The sequence below is a fragment of the Hippoglossus hippoglossus genome, chromosome 8 (genome assembly GCF_009819705.1).
Source record: "Hippoglossus hippoglossus isolate fHipHip1 chromosome 8, fHipHip1.pri, whole genome shotgun sequence".
Classification (NCBI taxonomy): domain Eukaryota; kingdom Metazoa; phylum Chordata; class Actinopteri; order Pleuronectiformes; family Pleuronectidae; genus Hippoglossus; species Hippoglossus hippoglossus.
In genome coordinates, this window is record NC_047158.1 from 22880447 (window position 1) to 22899634 (window position 19188).

The following is a 19188-nucleotide window of genomic DNA, read 5'->3' on the forward strand; positions in this document are numbered from 1 at the left end:
TCACATGTTCCTCACATGTTCTGCAGGTTCTGTCTGTGAGAGCAAATGTCTGAGTCAGTGTCTCTGGACATTTTCTGGATCTTCTCCTGCAGCCTCCTGGTAACATGTGTGTAACATGTCAGAGTGAGTCCATGTGAGGAAACAGCAGGACAATGTGTGGAAGCTTCCCAGAGAGCGATGTGGGTCTGAGTAAATGAGTCTGAGACTTTTTCGTCTCCAGAGAAAGTTAAAGTATATCAGAGAAAACGATAACAACAACAGCATCATCTCAGCTGTTATGAACAGATTAATGTTGGTGTGACCGGCCGCTCCAAAGACCCAAAGACCATCACGTGTTCCATAAAGTCAACACACGCATGTTCTGGATCTTCTCCTGCAGCCTCCTGGTAACATGTCTGTAACATGTCAGTGGGTCCATGTGAGGACACAGCAGGACAATGTGTGGAAGCTTCCCAGTGAGCGAGTGGACGTGTTGATGAGGTTTCTAACACGTGACGGACGTGAAACTGGAAGAACACAAACATCTCAGGATGAAGAAGAGGAGCCGCACACGTAGAAGACGAAGACGTCAACTTGGAAACACAAGGAGGTTCCAGATCTTTTGGTGATGAGGGCCGACGCCGGTGTGGATGAGCTGTAAACAACAACACTGATCTTTCCACAGCAGAGTTTATACGTCATGTCCGGCCTCCTGCTGCTCTACAGGCTCCGCCCCTGCTGCTCTACAGGCTCCGCCCCTCGCCTGATGTTCCCCACTTGTTCCTGTTTGAACGAGTCGGACCCGACAACCTGCTGCTGCTGCTTCACAAACACCAACTACACAACATGTCAGGACCAAATTCTCCAGAGTTCATGTCTGAAGCAGTTTGAGAAACACTCATTTCCACCAGGAGTTCTGGTCTCAGGACTCGTTCACACCTTGTTTGTTTCAGACCTTCAGACTCTTTAGTTTAGTCTGAACCTAAATATCAGGTGTGAAAGTTCCTCAGATCAACACAGATATTCTCCTAAATGATCGTCTGTCTCCTCCAACTCGACTTCAGGCTTTGACGGAAGATGAAAACATAAGAAACTTGTTTATCAGTTTTCTTCTGAGATGAACGAAGGAACCTGCAGAGATAGAATCCACAGACTCGTCTCATTCACGACACAGAGATATCAGCAGCATCGTCTCTGCCTCAGGCTGCTCACTCACTGCAAGTGGGTGGGATTATAAAGTAAAAGCATTACAACAAAAACTGCATTAAACACATGAGTCGAAACTGCAGCAAGTTTTATTTTGAAGTTCTACATTTTGTGTTGAGGAGCAAAACATCTGTTCATCACTGATCATCATTACATCAGTAATCTGTTACTTCTGTCAAAAGTTACTTCAACACCCTCTGCTACACAACACGACAAACCTCTGCTACACAACACGACAAACCTCTGCTACACAACACGACAAACCTCTGCTACACAACACGACAAACCTCTACTACACAACATGACAAACCTCTGCTACACAACATGACAAACCTCTGCTACACAACACGACAAACCTCTGCTACACAACATGACAAACCTCTACTACACAACATGACAAACGTCTGCTACACAACATGATAAACCTCTGCTACTCAGAGTCATGTTGTGTAGCAGATGTTTGTTGTATGCATACAACTTGAATCCCTATGAATACACACTGTACGGTCCCTCTAACCAGTATGTTTTGTGTGGTATGAAAATGTTTGTTCATTGTGTGTGTTTGTGTTTAAGAGGATTCAGTGTGTTGTCGAGTTGTGTTCAGGTTCCTGTGGCCGGTGCGGCTCCGGCCTTGTGTGTCGGTGTCATTTCTCTGTCCTCTGATGCAACGGCTGTAATTCTTTTTCTGTGTGTGTTGTGATGATTGTGTGTCTGCTCTGTGCAGCTGCTCTGGGGACTCTGGAGTTCGAGCTGAGATACGAGCAGAGCTCCAACGAGCTGCACTGCACGGTGCTGCGAGCCAAGGTAGGAACGCTCCGCACGTTTGATTCCTGAGTTTCCACCACACACCACAAACAAGCAGGTGGAGATCCAGACACGAAGACGATGCTCAGACATCGGAGCGTTTCTCTTCATGAGTCACACGCTGGTGACGTCACTGCAGCTCGGGCCTCTTTAAAGTGATCCACTGTGACGAAGAGGAGGAGCGAGAGGAAACACCCTGATACACTTCATCATCTCAGGACGTAGATGATCTGAGCACTTTCCTGGTTTCCACTTGCACGTCAACGCTCTCTCTCCTGCCGTCGACTGCTTTCTGTTCCAGATCGCGTGGATCAACTCACATCTGCCTGTGGTGAAGCTGGTTTCCTCTGAAAAGAGGAAACAACTTGAAATCCACTTTTCACCTCGACCTCCTGAGACATTTCAAATGTCTCCTTCTCTTGATTATTAGGACCTGATAAGTAGGAGATGTGTGTTGGTGTGTGTGAGGTTGTGTGTTGGTGTGTGTGTGAGGTTGTGTGTTGGTGTGTGTGAGGCTGTGTGTTAGTGTATCAATCAATCAATCAATCAATCAAATTTTATTTGTATAGCCCATATTCACAAATCACAATTTGTCTCATAGGGCTTTGACATGGTGTGACATCCTCTGTTCTTAACCCTCAACAAGAGTCAGGAAAAACTACTAAAAACCCTTTTAACAGGGTAAAGAAGGTAGAAACCTCAGAGAGACATGTGAGGATCCGTCTCCCAGGACGGACACAAGTGAACAGATGTCACGTGTAAAGGAGAACATCAAGATAAAGGTTTTAGCAGCATTGATTAGGGTAAACATTTTGAAGTATAACTGAAGGTCAGTGAATTGGTGGATTAATGTCATTAATGGTCGAGTGTCTGAGGAGAAATACTATGTATCGAGCAGTCCTGCTGCAATCATAGTCTATGGTCAGCAGCCAGCAAGATCATGATCCACCATCAAGATCGGATGCCACTATAGTCCACAGTCATTGTCCACTGCCGCCATTAGGATCCATCATCAGCTGCCACCTCGGTCGTGGTCCACCACCAGTATCTGATGCCAACACGATAAAGGATCTGCCTTTATTATCACGATGCAGAATCCGCCATACTGGATCCACCATTACGATCTCTGATACGCGATCCACAGATCACGATCCACAGCCACGGCCCTGGATCTGTGGACGATAAGGCAAAGGGACTCCGGGGAAGAAGTCAAGTCAGTAACATGTAGTGATGGGATATGAATTCCTTTGATGTGATAACGATTGAGAAGAGGAAGGAGAAGCTGGAAAGAGAAGCTCCGTGTGTCATGTGTCCCCCGACCTTCTAGACCTATAGCAGCAGAACTAAGATCAGGTCTAAGACAAACCTGGACCGGCTCTAACTATAAGCTTTATCAAAAAGGAAGGTTTTAAGCCTACTCTTAAACGTACAGATGGTGTCTGCCTCCCGAACTGAAAGTGGGAGATGATTCCACAGGAGAGGAGCTTGATGCTGAAGCTCTGGCTCCTACTCTACTCTTAGAGACTTTAGGGACGACAGCCTGAATTCTGGGAGCGCAGTGCTCTAGTGGGTTGATAAGGTACTAACAGCTCTTTAAGATATAATGGTGCCATATTATTCAGGGCCTTGAAGGTGAGGAGGAGAATTTTAAATTCTATTCTAGATTTAACCGGAAGCCAGTGTAGTGAAGCTAACACAGGAGACATGTGGTCTCTTTTCCTGGTTCTCTTCAGGACACGTGCTGCAGCATTTAGGACAAGCTGCAGAGTCTTTAACGACTTCCTGCTGGAGCCTGATAATAATGAATTACAATAATCACGTCTGGATGGAACAAAGGCGTGGATTAGTTTTTCTGCGTCCTTTTGAGAAAGGACATATATTACGCAAGTGAAAAAAGGCGGTCCTAGAAATTAGTTTTAAGTGTGAATTAAAGGATAAATCAGGATCGAAGATCACTCCCAAGTTCCTGATGTTTCATTGGAAGCAAAGACGATGTCGTCTAGCGCAGCTTCATCATTAGATAATGTGTCTCTAAGGTGTTTAAGTATCAGAACCTCTGTTTTATCTGAGTTTAATAAGAGAAACTTGCGGGTCATCCAGGTTTTTATGTCCTTGAGACATGCTTGGAGTTTAGTTATTTGATTACTTTGTTCAGGTTTTATTGACAAGTATAACTGGGTGTCATCTGCATAGCAGTGGAAATTTACCGAGTGTGTCCTGATAATGTTTCCAAGTGGAAGCATATATAATGAGAATAAAATTGGGCCGAGCACAGAGCCCTGTGGAACACCGTGGTTAACTTTGGTGCGCACAGATGACTCATCATTAATTTGCACGAATTGGGAGCGGTCTGAAAAATAGGATTTAAACCATTTTAGGGCGGTTCCTTTAATGCTAATTAACTGTTCTAATCTCTGTAATAAAATGTGATGGTCAATAGTGTTGAATGCTGCACTGAGATCTAACAGGACGAGGACAGACACAAACATCTGAAGCTACTAGAAGATCATTAGTGACTTTAACCAAGGCTGTCTCCGTGCTGTGATTGGCTCTAAACCCCGACTGAAAGTCTTCATATATATTATTTTCCTGGAGAAACTCACACAGCTGATTGGCTACAACTTTTTCTAGGATTTTAGACAGGAAGGGGAGGTTGGATATCGGTCTGTAATTGGCTAAAACCTCTGGGTCTAAGGTGGTTTTTTGAGGAGGGGTTTGATTACAGCTAGTTTAAAGGACTGTGGTACATCCTGATGATAATGACAGATTGATTGTGTTCAGTAATGAACTGTCAATTAGGGGCAGAATTTCTTTAAGTAATTTTGTAGGAATGGGATCTGAGATACAAGTTGTTGGTTTAGAAGATGAGATTATTTTGGTCAGCTGATCGAGGCTGATCAGAGAGAAGCTGTCTAAAGCTGTATGTGAGGCTGTGTGTGTGAGGTTGTTTAAGTGTATGTGAGGCTGTGTGTGTGTGAGGTTGTTTAAGTGTGTGTGAGGCTGTGTGTGTGTGAGGTTGTGTTTCCTCGGCTTCACAAATGAAGCTTTGAGTAAAAAAATCTTCGTTCAAATGTCAAAGCTGTTGAAATAAATCCAGGAGTAATTCCTGCTGATGACTCGTGTCCCTGCTGACGAGGTCATGTGATCTTTAGTGAGGACCAATCATCTTCTTCTGAGTCTCTGAGCGGAGAAGGTGGAGGAGGAAACAAATGATACCAAACAAAATGTAAAATCAAAGACACGAGATGAAATAATAACGTGATTGAAGAGTAACAACAAAACAATTGTGTAAAAGCGTTTAGTGCCACCAGGGGGCGCAGTGTGAAATCTGACTGATGTCCTCTTAGTCAGAAAGATGACATCAGACCCCAAACTCCAACCTGAATGTCGATACACGTGCTGCATTGTGGGTAATGTAGGCATCAGGGTCTGACGAGATAGAAGTAAATATTTCTGGTCGCATTGATTGACGTTTTTCTTTAACTGTCCATCGTGAGTCAGACGAGTTTGAAGACGATGATGAATCAAAGTGACGCCTGGTGTCTCTGCAGGGTCTGAAGCCGATGGACTTCAACGGCCTGTCGGACCCGTACGTCAAACTGCACCTGCTGCCCGGAGCCTGTAAGGTGAGACGCTGAATCTCACATTTCACTAAAACAGGGGAAATCATTTCTGTACATCTGATTTAAAGTCTTTAGTTTGGTTTGTTTATCCAAGGAAATGATTACGTAATAAAAAAAAAAGGTTTCAGTATCGAAACACACAGACACGTGTATGAATATATACTAATGTATATAAATGTACATGTCATATACATATAAATAAATATGTTTGAGTTAAGTTGAGTTGTCAGTTCAGATTCAGAAGGTTTCAGGACGGTTCAGGTTCCATTTTAAATCTATGAAATTAAATCTGTGACGCGTGGAGGAAATGAAATGAATGAAAAAATTATAATAAATGAAATAAGAGCAGCGTTGACTGAAGAACCTGACGATCTGCTGACGATGAGGAAACGGAATCTGTTTAAATGTGACTGTGATCGAGCTGCTGCAACTCTTCATTAAATGAAATCAGGAATAACAAAATGATTAAAACACATAACTTAATGTGTGTGTCTGTGTGTGTGTGTGTGTGTGTGTCTGTGTGTCTCCTTCAGGCCAATAAGCTGAAGACGAAGACGATCCGTAACTCTTTGAATCCAGTGTGGAATGAAACTCTCACGTACGTCGGGATCACAGAGGAGGACATGCACAGAAAGACGCTCAGGTGAGAGAGAGTGTGTGTGTGTGTGTGTGCGTGTGTGTGCGTGCGTGTGTGTGTTATTTCAGCTTTGACCTGCAGGTGTCTGAGTGCTCAGTGCTGCCTCTACAGGATGAAGACTTATACTCTTTTTCATTATTAGTAATATAAACGTCACAGATCGTAAATAAAGATGGACGACGTGACAGCTCCGCTAAAGACACCAAAATGTCTCAATCGCCCCCTGGTGGCTGACCTCAGTATAGGTCATAAACCTTGTCTCTTCCGTGTTAGCAGATGGGACATGGACCAAACAAAAACATTCAAGGTGCACGTTAAATCCCAACAGTCCTTGAACACACCATGGCCTCCCTCCTCAGCCTCAGAGACGACTCTAATAAATACGAGCACACGTGTCAGGGCGTCAGAAGATTGTTCTGTAGCTTGGAGGTTGTGGGTTAAAATCCTCAGTGGTGAAGGTGAGGCTCAGAGAAGCTCCTGCGCTCAGTAGCCAGCAGGATTATGGGTTTTAAAGGTGAAAGATGTTGAGATTGAAAGAAGAGCTTAAACCTGCAGACGGGTCTTGTTCGGTGCTACGGTATGAATGTGTTACACAGGATCTCATTTCAGCCTGATTACACTTACTGCCATTAATCAGGAGCCGGGACACGTTGACATTCAGATGTGAAGCTCAGCTGCCATCTTTGATTCATTTATCCATCGGTCCTGAAACCTGCAGAGTGAGAAGCATGGAGCGAGCGCTGGATTTAAGACCAGGAATCAGGAGGTGAAGCAGACTGAACTGTACGATGATCGGAGAGAGAACAGGTCCGTGTGTTTTCCACAGTTTAGTGATGTGAAGGCACAGAGGGGGGGCGACCAGAGGGGGGGCGACCAGAGGAGAACGGCCATCATCAGAAGAAGAGTGAAATAACAGAGTGGAAAACTTAGATCGTTCAGCAGCAAACGTTTCATCTCAAGGAAACATGCAGCAAAGCAGCGTGTAATCGTGAATTAACCTCAGAGTGTGTGTGTCTGTGTGTGTGTGTGTTTGTGTGTCTGTGTGTGTGTGTGTCTGTGTGTTGACCAACAATTTCCAACATTCGAATCATTACTTGAGAATGTTGCTGCTGCTCCATGTTCAATACGACATCATCTCAGTTTGTCCAGACAGAAGCAGCTGAACAGAGGAACTCAGTTCAGCTGCTTCTGTCTGGGATCTCCTCTCCGTCAGTACCGATCACGACCACCGGTCAGAACCAGCCACTGTAGATAAAGATGGCTGACACATCTTCACTTCCTCCAAAAATTACGCCAAAATATCTCGGATACGAACACTGCCATCTAGTGTCAATGACGGCATCTGCACTCAGAGTCTGTGCAGCAGTTATCGAGGGGTGGAGCCATGGTATCAAGGTCCCGCCCCAAACACGTGCTTGACCAATCCTGAGTCAGTCTCAGCTGTCAATCATGAAGTCTCACCCTGTTTTTTTTTAATCATCAAATAACAAATTAAAACCAAACTGATCAGAAACAGTTGAACAACGTCCTGAACATTGTGTTCTGAATGTTTATTGTAACTGATGATTTGGACCATTGAAGGGTCAGTTCAAGGTCAAAGGTCGTCTCTCCTGTCTGTCCTCAGGTTGTCTGTGTGTGACGAGGACAAGTTGACTCACAATGAGTTGATCGGCGAATCGCGGGTTCCTCTGAAACGTGTGAAACCAGAACAGACCAAACATTTCCACACCTGCCTGGAGCATCCGCCACCAGTAACACACACACACACACACACACACACACACACACACAGGTTATTATTGTTTACGTAGTTTTACATGAAGTCAAGTCCAACATGTTCTTTAGTGTTCTGCCCCCCCCCATGCACTTTTTCTGCACCCACTACACAACTGAGTTTTCCAGTCACTTACTTTAAGACACATTTTTAAATCCAAACATATTTGTGTGGACATAAAAGAATGAGAACACAAAGAGGGATGAAGAAACGTCTCTTCTCTGTTTTACTGTTACTGTCTCTCTTCTTCTCCTCAGATTCCCTCGCCCACGGCGATGGGCGAGGCTCTTCGGGGAATATCCTGCTACCTGCGAGAGGTAAGACTCCGTGAGCTCGGCTGCTGTTTGACGTCGCTGTCGAAAGGTTGTGTGTTTGTGATGCTTCACTTTCTTGGTCGAAACATTTGCATGTAAATAAACAAAAGCTGAGGTTTGAAAACAACTGGCCCCACTTCCTGCAGAAAGCTAAAAACTCTCGCATACGAACGCTGCCACCTTGTGGTGATGATGTCATTTGCAGTCAGAGTCTGCAGTAGTGATCGTGGAGTGGAACCGTGGTGTCGAGGTCCCACCCAGATATGCTCTCGACCAATCAGGAGTCAGACGTCCTCAGCCTGTTTTCATATCATCAAATAACTGATTCAAACCAAACTGATCAGAAACGACTTGAACAAACATCAGAGAGAGAAGAACGACTTGAAATGACAGAAACCATGGAGGAGGCAGGGTTTATGACCTATATTGCATCCAGCCACCAGGGGGCGCTACAGATGATTTGGCTTCAGAACTACAGAATATTAGCAGACTTGTCTTTAAAGCACATCTGGATCACAGGGGCCACCCTCAGTGTCGGCTGCTGTGACGTCGCCTGTCCCTTGGTTTCCACGGTCCCTCGCTGAATTATTTCACCGTCATGGGATTTTGCACAGATATAAAATCACATTAGCTTTCAGCTGTGCCTGGGAAAACTGTGCTTATTGACCTTCGCTGGTTACAGTGCAGCTGGAGAGAGGCTGCAGCCCAGTTTGAACCAGTTCACACAGATCCTGCAGGTTCACGTCTGTCTTCGTCAATCTGAGTCATGAGGATGTCAGGCTGTGAAGAGAACCTCTCAAAATGTTCTTTTGTGGAACAGCTTTTATTTGACGTCTTGATATATTAAATAGATTTTTGGAACAGGGAGATGAACACAGGAGACGGCAGTAGTGCACCTTGACGATGGTTGCCACCCGTTAATAAACCAAACAAAGAAGAAGAAGAAGAATTATTAACCTTCAACATTTTTAAAGATACAAAAAAACACTTATTGTAGTGCTAAATAAAAATAAAGCACAAAAACACTAATAACTGAGCTGTAACCATGTTCTGTTGATAAAGATGGACAACTTGACGGCTCTGAAAAAATGAAGCCAAAAAGTCTCTATTGCCCCCTGGTGTCTGGCTTCAGTATAGGTCATAAACCTCCTCCTCCATGTTATTAGATGGGACATGGACCAAACAAAAAAAATCTAAATAGACGTTAAATAAATGTTTGTCACAGATGTTTTCTGTCATTTCAGGTCGTTCTTATCTCACTGATGATTGTTTCTGATCAGTTTGGTTTGAATTTGTTATTTGAAGATGTAAAACGAGGTGAGATGAATGACAGCTGACACTGACTTGTGATTGGTCGAGAGTGTGTGGGCGGGACCTCGACACCAAGGAGATAGATTCTTTCTGCTCTGACGCAAACGAGCAACTCAGTGTTGCCTCTTAACGAAGCAACACAGACTACGACGCCAAATAATGTCAAATGCACAAAATGGCCGCGTTGGTATCAAACATATTTGAGTTCATTTCGTGATAGTGGGAGGAAGTGAAGATACATCATTATACAGTCAATGGTTTTTATTTATAAAAAACAAGTGAAGAGTAAAAAGAGTCAAAGTTTTGTGATTGTGAGACAGTAGACGAAGATGCAGCCGCAGGAATTCAGCAGAAACATAAAAGATCTTTACTCTCTTAAAGATCAGCGCAGGGTCAGAGAGTGGACGAGAGGCCTCCACATAAACGAGACAGAGAAGCCATCAAAAGAGCAGAGAGTGACAGCTGCAGGAGAAAGAGTGTGAGCGAGCGACAGCTGCTGAGTCGGGAGGAGCTTGAACCCACAAAGAGTCCAGACGCTCTGCAGGGAACAGACAGCGACACGGATCAGGACTTTCTCTCTGTTTGGAGATGAGTAAACAACCTGCTGAGCTCTCAGCTCCACTCATGAATGTAGTCGAGTCACGACGCTGAGCTTCCTTCAAACTTTACCACTTAAATCTGAAAGCTTCAGAAGACTCACAGAGACAAGAAGTAGACGCACGAGTCAGAGAGAAGCTCAGGAAACAAATCAATCAAAATGTTTCAGACAAAACGATGAAGCTTCAGTGAATCTGAGACAAAGTAAACTCAGACAATTCAGCAGCAGATCCGTCAGAAGGCAGCAGACAAGAGAACGAGTGTGAAATGAGCAATAAACAAGTAAACAACAAGATAAAAAACAGAGTATGTGGCTGCTCTGTCTTGAAGGATCTTTTAGATGCACTTACCAGACTGTGGTGCAGCTTCCACAGAACCAGTGACCGACAACATCAATCAGGAGAAACACTCCATACAGACAAACTGCACTTTCATTTCCCCTCATGCAAACGAGGAGATCAGTGCCATCGCTCGCTTTACAGCCTGACATCCCACCATGCATCTGGAACCTCTCCGTTCATTCCCAGGTTTAAAGAGACGATATCAACAGTCACAGACTAAAAGGCCTCTGGAGGCCAATGAATAGACCAACATCCACCACCAGGGGGCAAGGGCGAGTAAACATGACCTTGCAGAGTCGTGTCCCCGGGCTCGTTGTCAGAGTAACCTGCTCGGCTGATGTCACATCGGTAGAAAACGTTCATCTTTACGAATGTTGCGAAAGCAGAAAACAAGCTGAGTCACCTGCTTACGTAACCACATCCGAATCTTGAACAACAATTATTATGTATAATTTATAAAGATGTGAGACATGAGTGGAACCAAGACGATTCCCTGTGGAACACCACAAGATATATATATATATATTTGTTTCTACGAGAATGTGTTTGCATTCAACATGTTTGACAGATGAACCCTGTTGAGCTGAGTGTCACAGGTGGAGCTGCTGTGTTATTGAGTCGCTCGGTCGTTTCCAGTCTTCACAGCTTCACTGAGCTAATCACATCCTGACGGACCTGCACACCGAACACACAGTTTGTGTCAAAGAGAATTTACTTGTTATCTCGTGGTTCAGAGAGAAAAGTTTGGTTGAGCTGCATTAAACTGAATGAGGAATATAATGATGCAGAGGCCGAGAGGAGAGAAACCTATTATCTGAATTAGTCCTTAATACACTCTCTCTCTTTCCCAGTGAATTAAACCATTATGAGATGAAACCACTTCTCTCTGAGTCTCTGAGCTGCAGGTTAGTGTTAGGACGCCTCGTATTCATCTCTCTGACCCGGAGGGATTCATATTCATTACTCTGTCATCTCCATTTACCGAACTACAACTCAGCACGTCCACTGAGACCACGAATGTGCTTGTGCGTTTATTCCTGTCCAGTGGATGATTGGTAGTAAATATATTCAGCTCCGTGTGTCGCATCATTTTTCACTGTGAAATATTTCCTATCTTATAATGGGTGAGAAATCAAAGTCTGGTCCCAGTTGCTGCTCTGGAGATAAAACTTATGTCTCAGTGACTCGTTAGTGTCATTTCTATTCTCCTGGAACCAGAAAGGTTTGATCCAGTGGAGTGAAAGACTTCCACCTGTTCCCAGTACAGTTTCTCCTTTGTAGATTCAAGGTATCGAGGCTCAGACTGAATCTCCTGCATCGTTTTGAATCATTTTTGTCACTATGATTTAAAACCTCAGAGATTTACTGAATAATGAATAATGAATAATATAATAACTTGACTATACGGTGAAAATAATGAACCAGAACTCTATCAGTGTCCGTTATCGGTCTTGGATTAGGTCCTGGGACTAGTTGGTCACGACTTGGGATTTGTTGGTGTTGACCCGTGTGTCTGCATCCATTACCGACAGCGAGTTGTCCCTGGTGGAGACATGTCTCATCAGCTGATTGGACACTTGGACATCCAGTTAGACAGTTTAAAGCTTTGGTCAGATCCCTGCTGTGTGTATGACGCAGGCAGCGCTGAGCTTCTAGTTGGTTTCTGGCGTCTTGTTGTGTTTTCTGACCCGACGTGAACTCATTAGGCTCCAGCCTTCGCCTCAGCAGGTGGGTTTTATCAAAGGTGGGGGGGGGGGGGGGGGGGGCGGTTTTATTGTCCGTGAAAACCTTCTGGTGTTTTCAGCTGGTTGACCTCTGCATGGTGGCAAACAGCAGCTTTACTTAATGACTCACGTCTTTTGTTTGTGTGAACAGCAGCTCTGAGTGGTTCTCAGTTTGTAACTCTGGGATTAGAGGACGACGCCGTTTTGCCTCAAGTGATAAAGACGAGGTTTGTTTTATTAGAAATCTTCGGCTGGTTTTCTGCTCTGTGCTTTTCTAAACCAATTATACAAACTGATGGAGGCAGAAAATATGTCTAATTAGCAGCCTTGGTCCAAAAAGATCTTTATTTATTGTGCATTGCAATTTATTCTGATTAACATTTAATGTGTCGGTTGTTGCTATGAATTATTTATCCTTTCTACTGCTGAATGTGGAAGAGGTGGAACAACAACCTCACATATTGACGTGCACCGTTTTATAATACGTTTTTAGAGGTAATTTCTATATCAGCAGATTATGGATGTATTTTGATGGAAAGATAAAATACTTCAAGTAGATTTGATTATGTGATGATGTGATTCATTTATGCTGCTTTTCCTCTTTACAATTATTGGTATTCAACCAAAACAAAACACTAAAGATTATGACCTAATGCAATCATATTACATAAACACTGAGGTGCGGTTCTGTCAATGTTGGTTCATCTGATCTTTGTAACACGACCATTCATTCTTCTCTGGTCACTTTAAAACTCAGATGATAGCGTTCCAGACAAATCAGCTTCTAGTGATTCTTCGTCTGAAAACCAGCTCGGTCCACGAGCTGCTGACTCAGAGAGCAGCTGAACATAGAGCGGCAACTACAGAGCCTGGGGTTTCCTCCGGAGGTGGTGGAGCCCAAACAGAGATAAAAGGGTTTATCAGGTGACACAAACTGTCCGTCAGCTGCTCGTCTGGCACATGAACCGGCCCTGATGACATTTCCTCCAGCAGCAGGTTTATTGAAGTGAGGATTGGAGGAAGAATCCTCAGCTGAAGGTTTATTTCACTTTGTAAATGTTGCTGAGCTGAAATCTTATTCCGCTCAGGTCTCATCTACAAAGCTCCTCTCCCACCAAGTGCAGTAGGCGAGAGAGAAATCCAGCCAAGCTGCTGACTCCCTCTAAAAGTCATCGACCTTCTTTCTGACCTTTAGCTGCACTTTTATTGTGAAGGACAGTGGGAAGCAGGAGCTGAATACCGACTGAGTTTACAAACTAAAAAGAACACGCTTGTAAAGTTGGACTCTTTTTTGGGGCAAAGTGAAGAAGTGTGAAGGTGAATGAGGTGAAGGTCAGATGATCTGTGATCTGTGAGTGACATCTCATCTGACCACAAACATCCAATCAGATACCTGCACTTTGTACAAACACCACCAGGGGGTTGCTGGTGCTTTGCAGCTCTCCTCTGTGTGAGAACGTTTCGGGATGAACCGAAATTGAGCAGCTCATCCGCAGAAAACAGGATTATAGCGAGACTGAAAAGACTCGACTCCCACCAACATCTGGTTTATTTTGAGATGAAGGACGTGATCCGATCCTTACTCACTCCACCCCCACAGGTTGGATGGGGGGTTAACAGCTCTGTTTCTAACCTGCTCTTTTCCTTCACTGTTTCCAGTTCGGTCCGGTTACGTTGTTAGATTTTGTGAATAAAATTATCAAAATCAAGTCTAATAAAAAAACACTGAAAACAATCGGACCGGTTCAGAAACAAATCCAACCAAACGAGTCAGAGTCAACTGAACCTGAGTCACTGAAGAGATCTGACTGATCTCAAACTACCAAACGGATGTGACTCCTCAGAGGAGGCTGATCACACTCCTCTGGTTTTGTCCGCAGTGGGAGAACGAGCAGCTCCACAGTCTGGAGGAGAGAGGTCGTCTTCTGCTCTCTCTGCAGTTTTTGCCTCCGCTGAGTTTGGACGATAAAGACGTGGAGGGAGGAGGAGGAGGAGGGGAAGGCCGTCGCAGCGGCGGTCTCTGTGTGGGCGTGAAGCGCTGCGCCCACCTGGCAGCCATGGACGTCAACGGATTCTCCGACCCCTACGTCAAAATGTAAGAACTCTAGTACAAACATTAAAACACTCGACCATGTCCGAGGAGTCAGAGAGAGATGCTCAGTGTGTCCGATGCTAAAAGAAAATCTGCTCCTTCACGTTTGCTCTCATCATGGCTGCTACTTAACGTGCAGACATTGAATTACCTGCAGGAGCCAGACGGCTTTTTAATGCAACTGTAAATCTCAGGTTGAGGTGATGAATGTCGGTTTCAACACATTTGGGGTTAATTGGCCGGCCCAGTTGTTAACTTAGCGGCAGCTCTATTTCAATGAGCCGTGATGCTGCTTTTTGTGAAAAGCAGCAGTTACATTAAGTATTTCCACAATTTACCAAACACATCAGTGATCCTCAACTATTCAGACACTAACTTCATCCTTCAGGCTGGTAAGTGGAATCACTTATGACACAACGGACAGAAACAAATGGTCAGAAAGCAGCTGTGTGCGTCGCCTCACACAAACACGGGACCTCAAAGTGACGATGAAGGCTGGCGTCCTGCCATCGTATTTACTCGATCTGCGATGGTGCAGTCGTCCTCAAAGAAGAACCATCTGTTCCTCGGCTGGAAAGATAATCAGCAGCGGCTCAGCTCTGTCAGAAGGAAACACCCGGAGCCAGAGGATCCAAGGCGTTTGTTTCCTGCGTTACTCGGAGGAAACACCGTCTGAATACAAAGCCACATCAAGAGAGTGACTGACAGCCGAGGGGTCGGACTCGCCAGTTTTAGAGATGGCTGCAGCTTCCTGTGTCACGACTCATACTCAGTTCATCAGCTTACATCAGGTCGATGTTCTGTTTAAAAAGCAGACAGTGTCGTTTCACCGATAAGTTAAAGACAGGACGACGTCACCGTGACCTCGATTCCAGTCTCATCGTCCTGTGACGTGTCGACTTTAATCACCATCTTAGTTAGCATGCAGAATGCAAGCAGCTAGTCATTCACACGAAGCACAGAGTTCAGCCGTCCAGTCGTTTGCGTGAACACCATCAATGTCACGGTGGAGTTTGGAAAAGTCAGATGATCGAAGGATTCATCCTCTGGAGACAATGAACATCTGTATAAACTGCTGTACTAGTTGATTTATTCCAGATGATGATCTCAACATCTTTACTTCGATTACACCACAAATGAATATGTATTATGTTATATATTGATGACACATTATTATTATGATAAACTCAGACAGTTGATAAGACACATTGATCTCATTTACAGCTGATAAACGTTTGATGCTTTGCGTCATTAAACCAGTGATTAAAGAGCAACAGTGGAAGCTTGAGTGTTAGAGGAAGGTTCATCGCTCCACACGTGGATGTTTTCATCTCCTCGTGCTGCAACATCAATCAATCACTCAGCTCGTCTCAGGGCTGAACAAGCTGAGACATCCTCAGTTTAATCCAGGTCACGACTGGTCGAGTGAAGGGAACCAATACGATCGCTACTGCCCAGACTGACTGTATGACATCATCACCACAAGATGGCAGCGTTCGTTTCTGGAGGTCGTCATCTTTACTCACAGTCTGAAAGACCCCGAGTGGCAGAAAATCATGTACCGGGCATTAACTGCATATCGATCATGTGCATTAAATTCATTCCTTCATTTGGAATCAAACAGTAAGAAACACGGAGCTGCAGCTGCAGAATGTGATCGAGTTCAGTCTGATCAGAGCTCAGAGTCCATTTAGACAAAATGAGAAAATGAAGAGGAGGAAGATTCCAGCAGGCAGCTCAGGGCTTTTTAATTTCCTGCACAGCTTCTCTCAACGCTCGCTCATCATCCACAGTCAGATCCCAGCATATCAGGGGCCCTAAACACAACGGGGCCCCAGCCGTCTTTTCTCTTCCCATTAGCCTTCAGCAGTTTGCAGAGAAGAGACTGATGAAGACGAAGCAGCCGAGTGCGTCGGGCCAGACTCCAGAGTTTAGTATTTCTCTGAGTCATCTGTTGAAATAACGGATCAGAACCAATTACAGCGCAGCTCTGCTCGGTGAAGTGGCTCCAGTACAGCTGCCGCTGCCGCTGCCGCCGCTGCCGCCATCGAGATGATGAGAAGCTCGGCTTTCACCTTCCTGCTCTCAGCCAAGTCACTGAGCTGCACTGTAAAACTGACTCTGATTAATTATTAATTACCACTTCATTAAAGATGATATACACGACTTCATCAGGCTGCAGAATGAAAACGATACTGCAGAAGAAAACTGATAATTAAACGCACTGCGTCATTTCTAATCAACGAGACTCTAATTAGTCTCACGGTGAGACATGACACAAAATCATTATTAAAACAAGTCTCATCATCTCTGATATGATGACTCAGTTATGACTGACATCAAGTGTCCACAGGCCAAAATATACAATTACATTGGATTGAATCAAATATATGAAATAGATCAAATAAAAAATAGCTAAATAGAAAAAGTTAAGTGTTGGAAAAATAATGAAAAATTTAGAAATTGGAACAAACTAAAAAAAGTCACTTTGCTGCTGCTCATGATTTCTTTGTCAGTGTGGGTTTATTTCTTCTTGTTGTTTTTCCAGGGGGCGACTGCAAGTGTCATTTAAGACACACGGAAGTAAAATCGATGTTTATTATTATTATTCATCATTTGTACGATGTGAGTGACAAATATCTCAGAACTTCTGTATCTAACATGTGCTGTTGCAGCAGCAGTCGTCCTCCAGCGTTCGAGGAGGAAATGACAGAAGAATAAACTGACGGTCTTTTTCCTGCTGATCCGTCAGATACCTGAAACCCGACGTCCTGAAGAAATCCAAGCACAAAACAACAGTGATGAAAAAAACCCTCAACCCGGAATTCAACGAGGTAAGACCACCACTGCTCCATGGATGATGGACAACGAGTCTCCTCCTCCTCCTACTTCCTCTCCGCTGACAACTCAACACACTGAAAATTAAGAAAACATCTTCATCAATTTGACGACACATGAGCTGCAACATGAGCAAAAACAGAAACGCTCTTCAAACTGCAAAAACGCCCCCGGATGTTTCCGGGGACCGAACAGAGCGATGGACCTGCTGTAGTTTGATGTGAAGTCAGCGGTGATGGAACAACACAAAACAGCAGGTTCTTCACTCTTTTCGTTCCCCTGGAAACATTAATGTGCCGTGACCTTCTGCAGCGCACGTGTCGTCCAATTGATGAAGACGTTTTTTATGTTTGCATGTGTTGAGCTCTCTGCTTCCATAATAACATGAGCTGTTAAATACTTTAAGGTAGAAAACTAGTTTCCTCTCAGAGCAGTGGGTTAAAGTGTGTTACCTCGGGTCAGTTCAGTCTTTGGGCCTCAGGTGAGCAGCAGGTGTCCGGATGTGACGTCTGAGCACTGCTGTTAGCTGTTAGCTGTTAGCTTCACCACAGCTGCATTAGCTATGCAGAGGCTAAGAGTCCATTCGTGTTGCTAATGAATGCTAACAAATCCTCCCTGTCAGCTAATGAGCTAATGAACATGTGAAGCTAATACGAACAACTAGTGACAGAAATCTGTTCACAGGAAGGAGATCAAACACATCAACTCCTCATTGGTTCAAACTTCCTGTTTCTGCCTTACACTACTTCCTGTTACTGCAATCAACCCTTCACAATAAAACTATAACTATACACCTGTTTCTATTTAAACTTAGTCGATACATTGTTCGCTTTTATTTGTTCATGCAGTAACTTTTTAACCTTATTTATAACACATCATGTTGGTTTTTAACTAAGTCACATGTTTATCTTAACAGTATTTTTTTTATAATATTTAGATTTTTTAACCAGGTTACATATAAAACAATTATCAAACAAAATAAACAATAAAATATAGACAAAGCAGCTTAATGTATTAATCTACAACCACAAATCACTTAAACCATTTAAAACAATTCGCTTCGTAAAACTAAGTAAGTAAGTAAAAATAACTAATAATAAAACTTAGATTCTACTTTGTTGTCATTGTGCATGAAAATGCAGTAAATAATGTAGTTTGTATTGTATTGATGCATAATGGTAATGCAGATAATAAGAATAAGAATAAGAATAAGAATATGTATAATTTGAAGATACAGAATTCAAATGCTAACTTCTACAACAGTTACCATGACAACAGGCAAAGCTTTGTCGTGTTGAGTCATTATGTCACTTGAAGCAATAATAAAACATTTTTTGGGGATTATTCTCAGCGGCAGATGAATCCACATCAGGTGCAGTGGTGACTGTTGGTGTGTGGGACTGAGTCAGGTCTGTGTGTGGAGCAGTGGTACGGTGGAGCAGTGGTACGGTGGAGCAGTGGTACGGTGGAGCAGTGGAGTTGTGAGACACATTCAGAAAAAGACAGATGAGGTGTCAGGTTTTGTTTGCAGTTGTTCCCTCAGGTTTAAATCTGTGTGTTCCCTGCAGGAGTTCTTCTATGAGATCTCTCTGACGGAGCTGAGCAACAAGACGCTGGAGGTGACGGTGTGGGACTACGACCTGGGACGCTCCAACGACTTCATCGGTGAGCGGGTGCTGACGTGATGGGGCTCACACAATCAGAAACAAGGAATTCTATTATTCTGTGTCAGTTGAGAGTAAAAGAATCACAGACTGATTTACAGAAAAGCATTTTTAAAACTCAAACATGTCGGTGTGGGCAGATCTGATCATCTCCTCCAGTGAGCACCATGAACACATGTGTGATGATCTCGATAAATCTGTCTCATGTTTGATCTGATCAGACTAAATAATCTCAGTAAAGTGAAAACCACTGACAGGATTCAACATAGCTGCTACAATATCTT

The 19188-nt window shown here is 43.9% G+C and overlaps 1 protein-coding gene across 2 annotated transcripts in view; it reads left to right on the top strand.

Moving 5' to 3' along the window:
- Positions 1-19188, top strand: part of doc2a (double C2-like domains, alpha) — a 29253-nt gene that overhangs the window by 8937 nt on the left and 1128 nt on the right. For both annotated transcript variants that reach the window (XM_034592722.1, XM_034592721.1), the window contains 8 exons: positions 1910-1989; positions 5541-5615; positions 6146-6255; positions 7874-8000; positions 8281-8340; positions 14191-14405; positions 17155-17236; positions 18809-18905. In XM_034592722.1, the coding sequence (XP_034448613.1) occupies positions 1910-1989; positions 5541-5615; positions 6146-6255; positions 7874-8000; positions 8281-8340; positions 14191-14405; positions 17155-17236; positions 18809-18905 (846 nt within the window). The remainder of the gene's footprint in view (positions 1-1909; positions 1990-5540; positions 5616-6145; positions 6256-7873; positions 8001-8280; positions 8341-14190; positions 14406-17154; positions 17237-18808; positions 18906-19188) is intronic.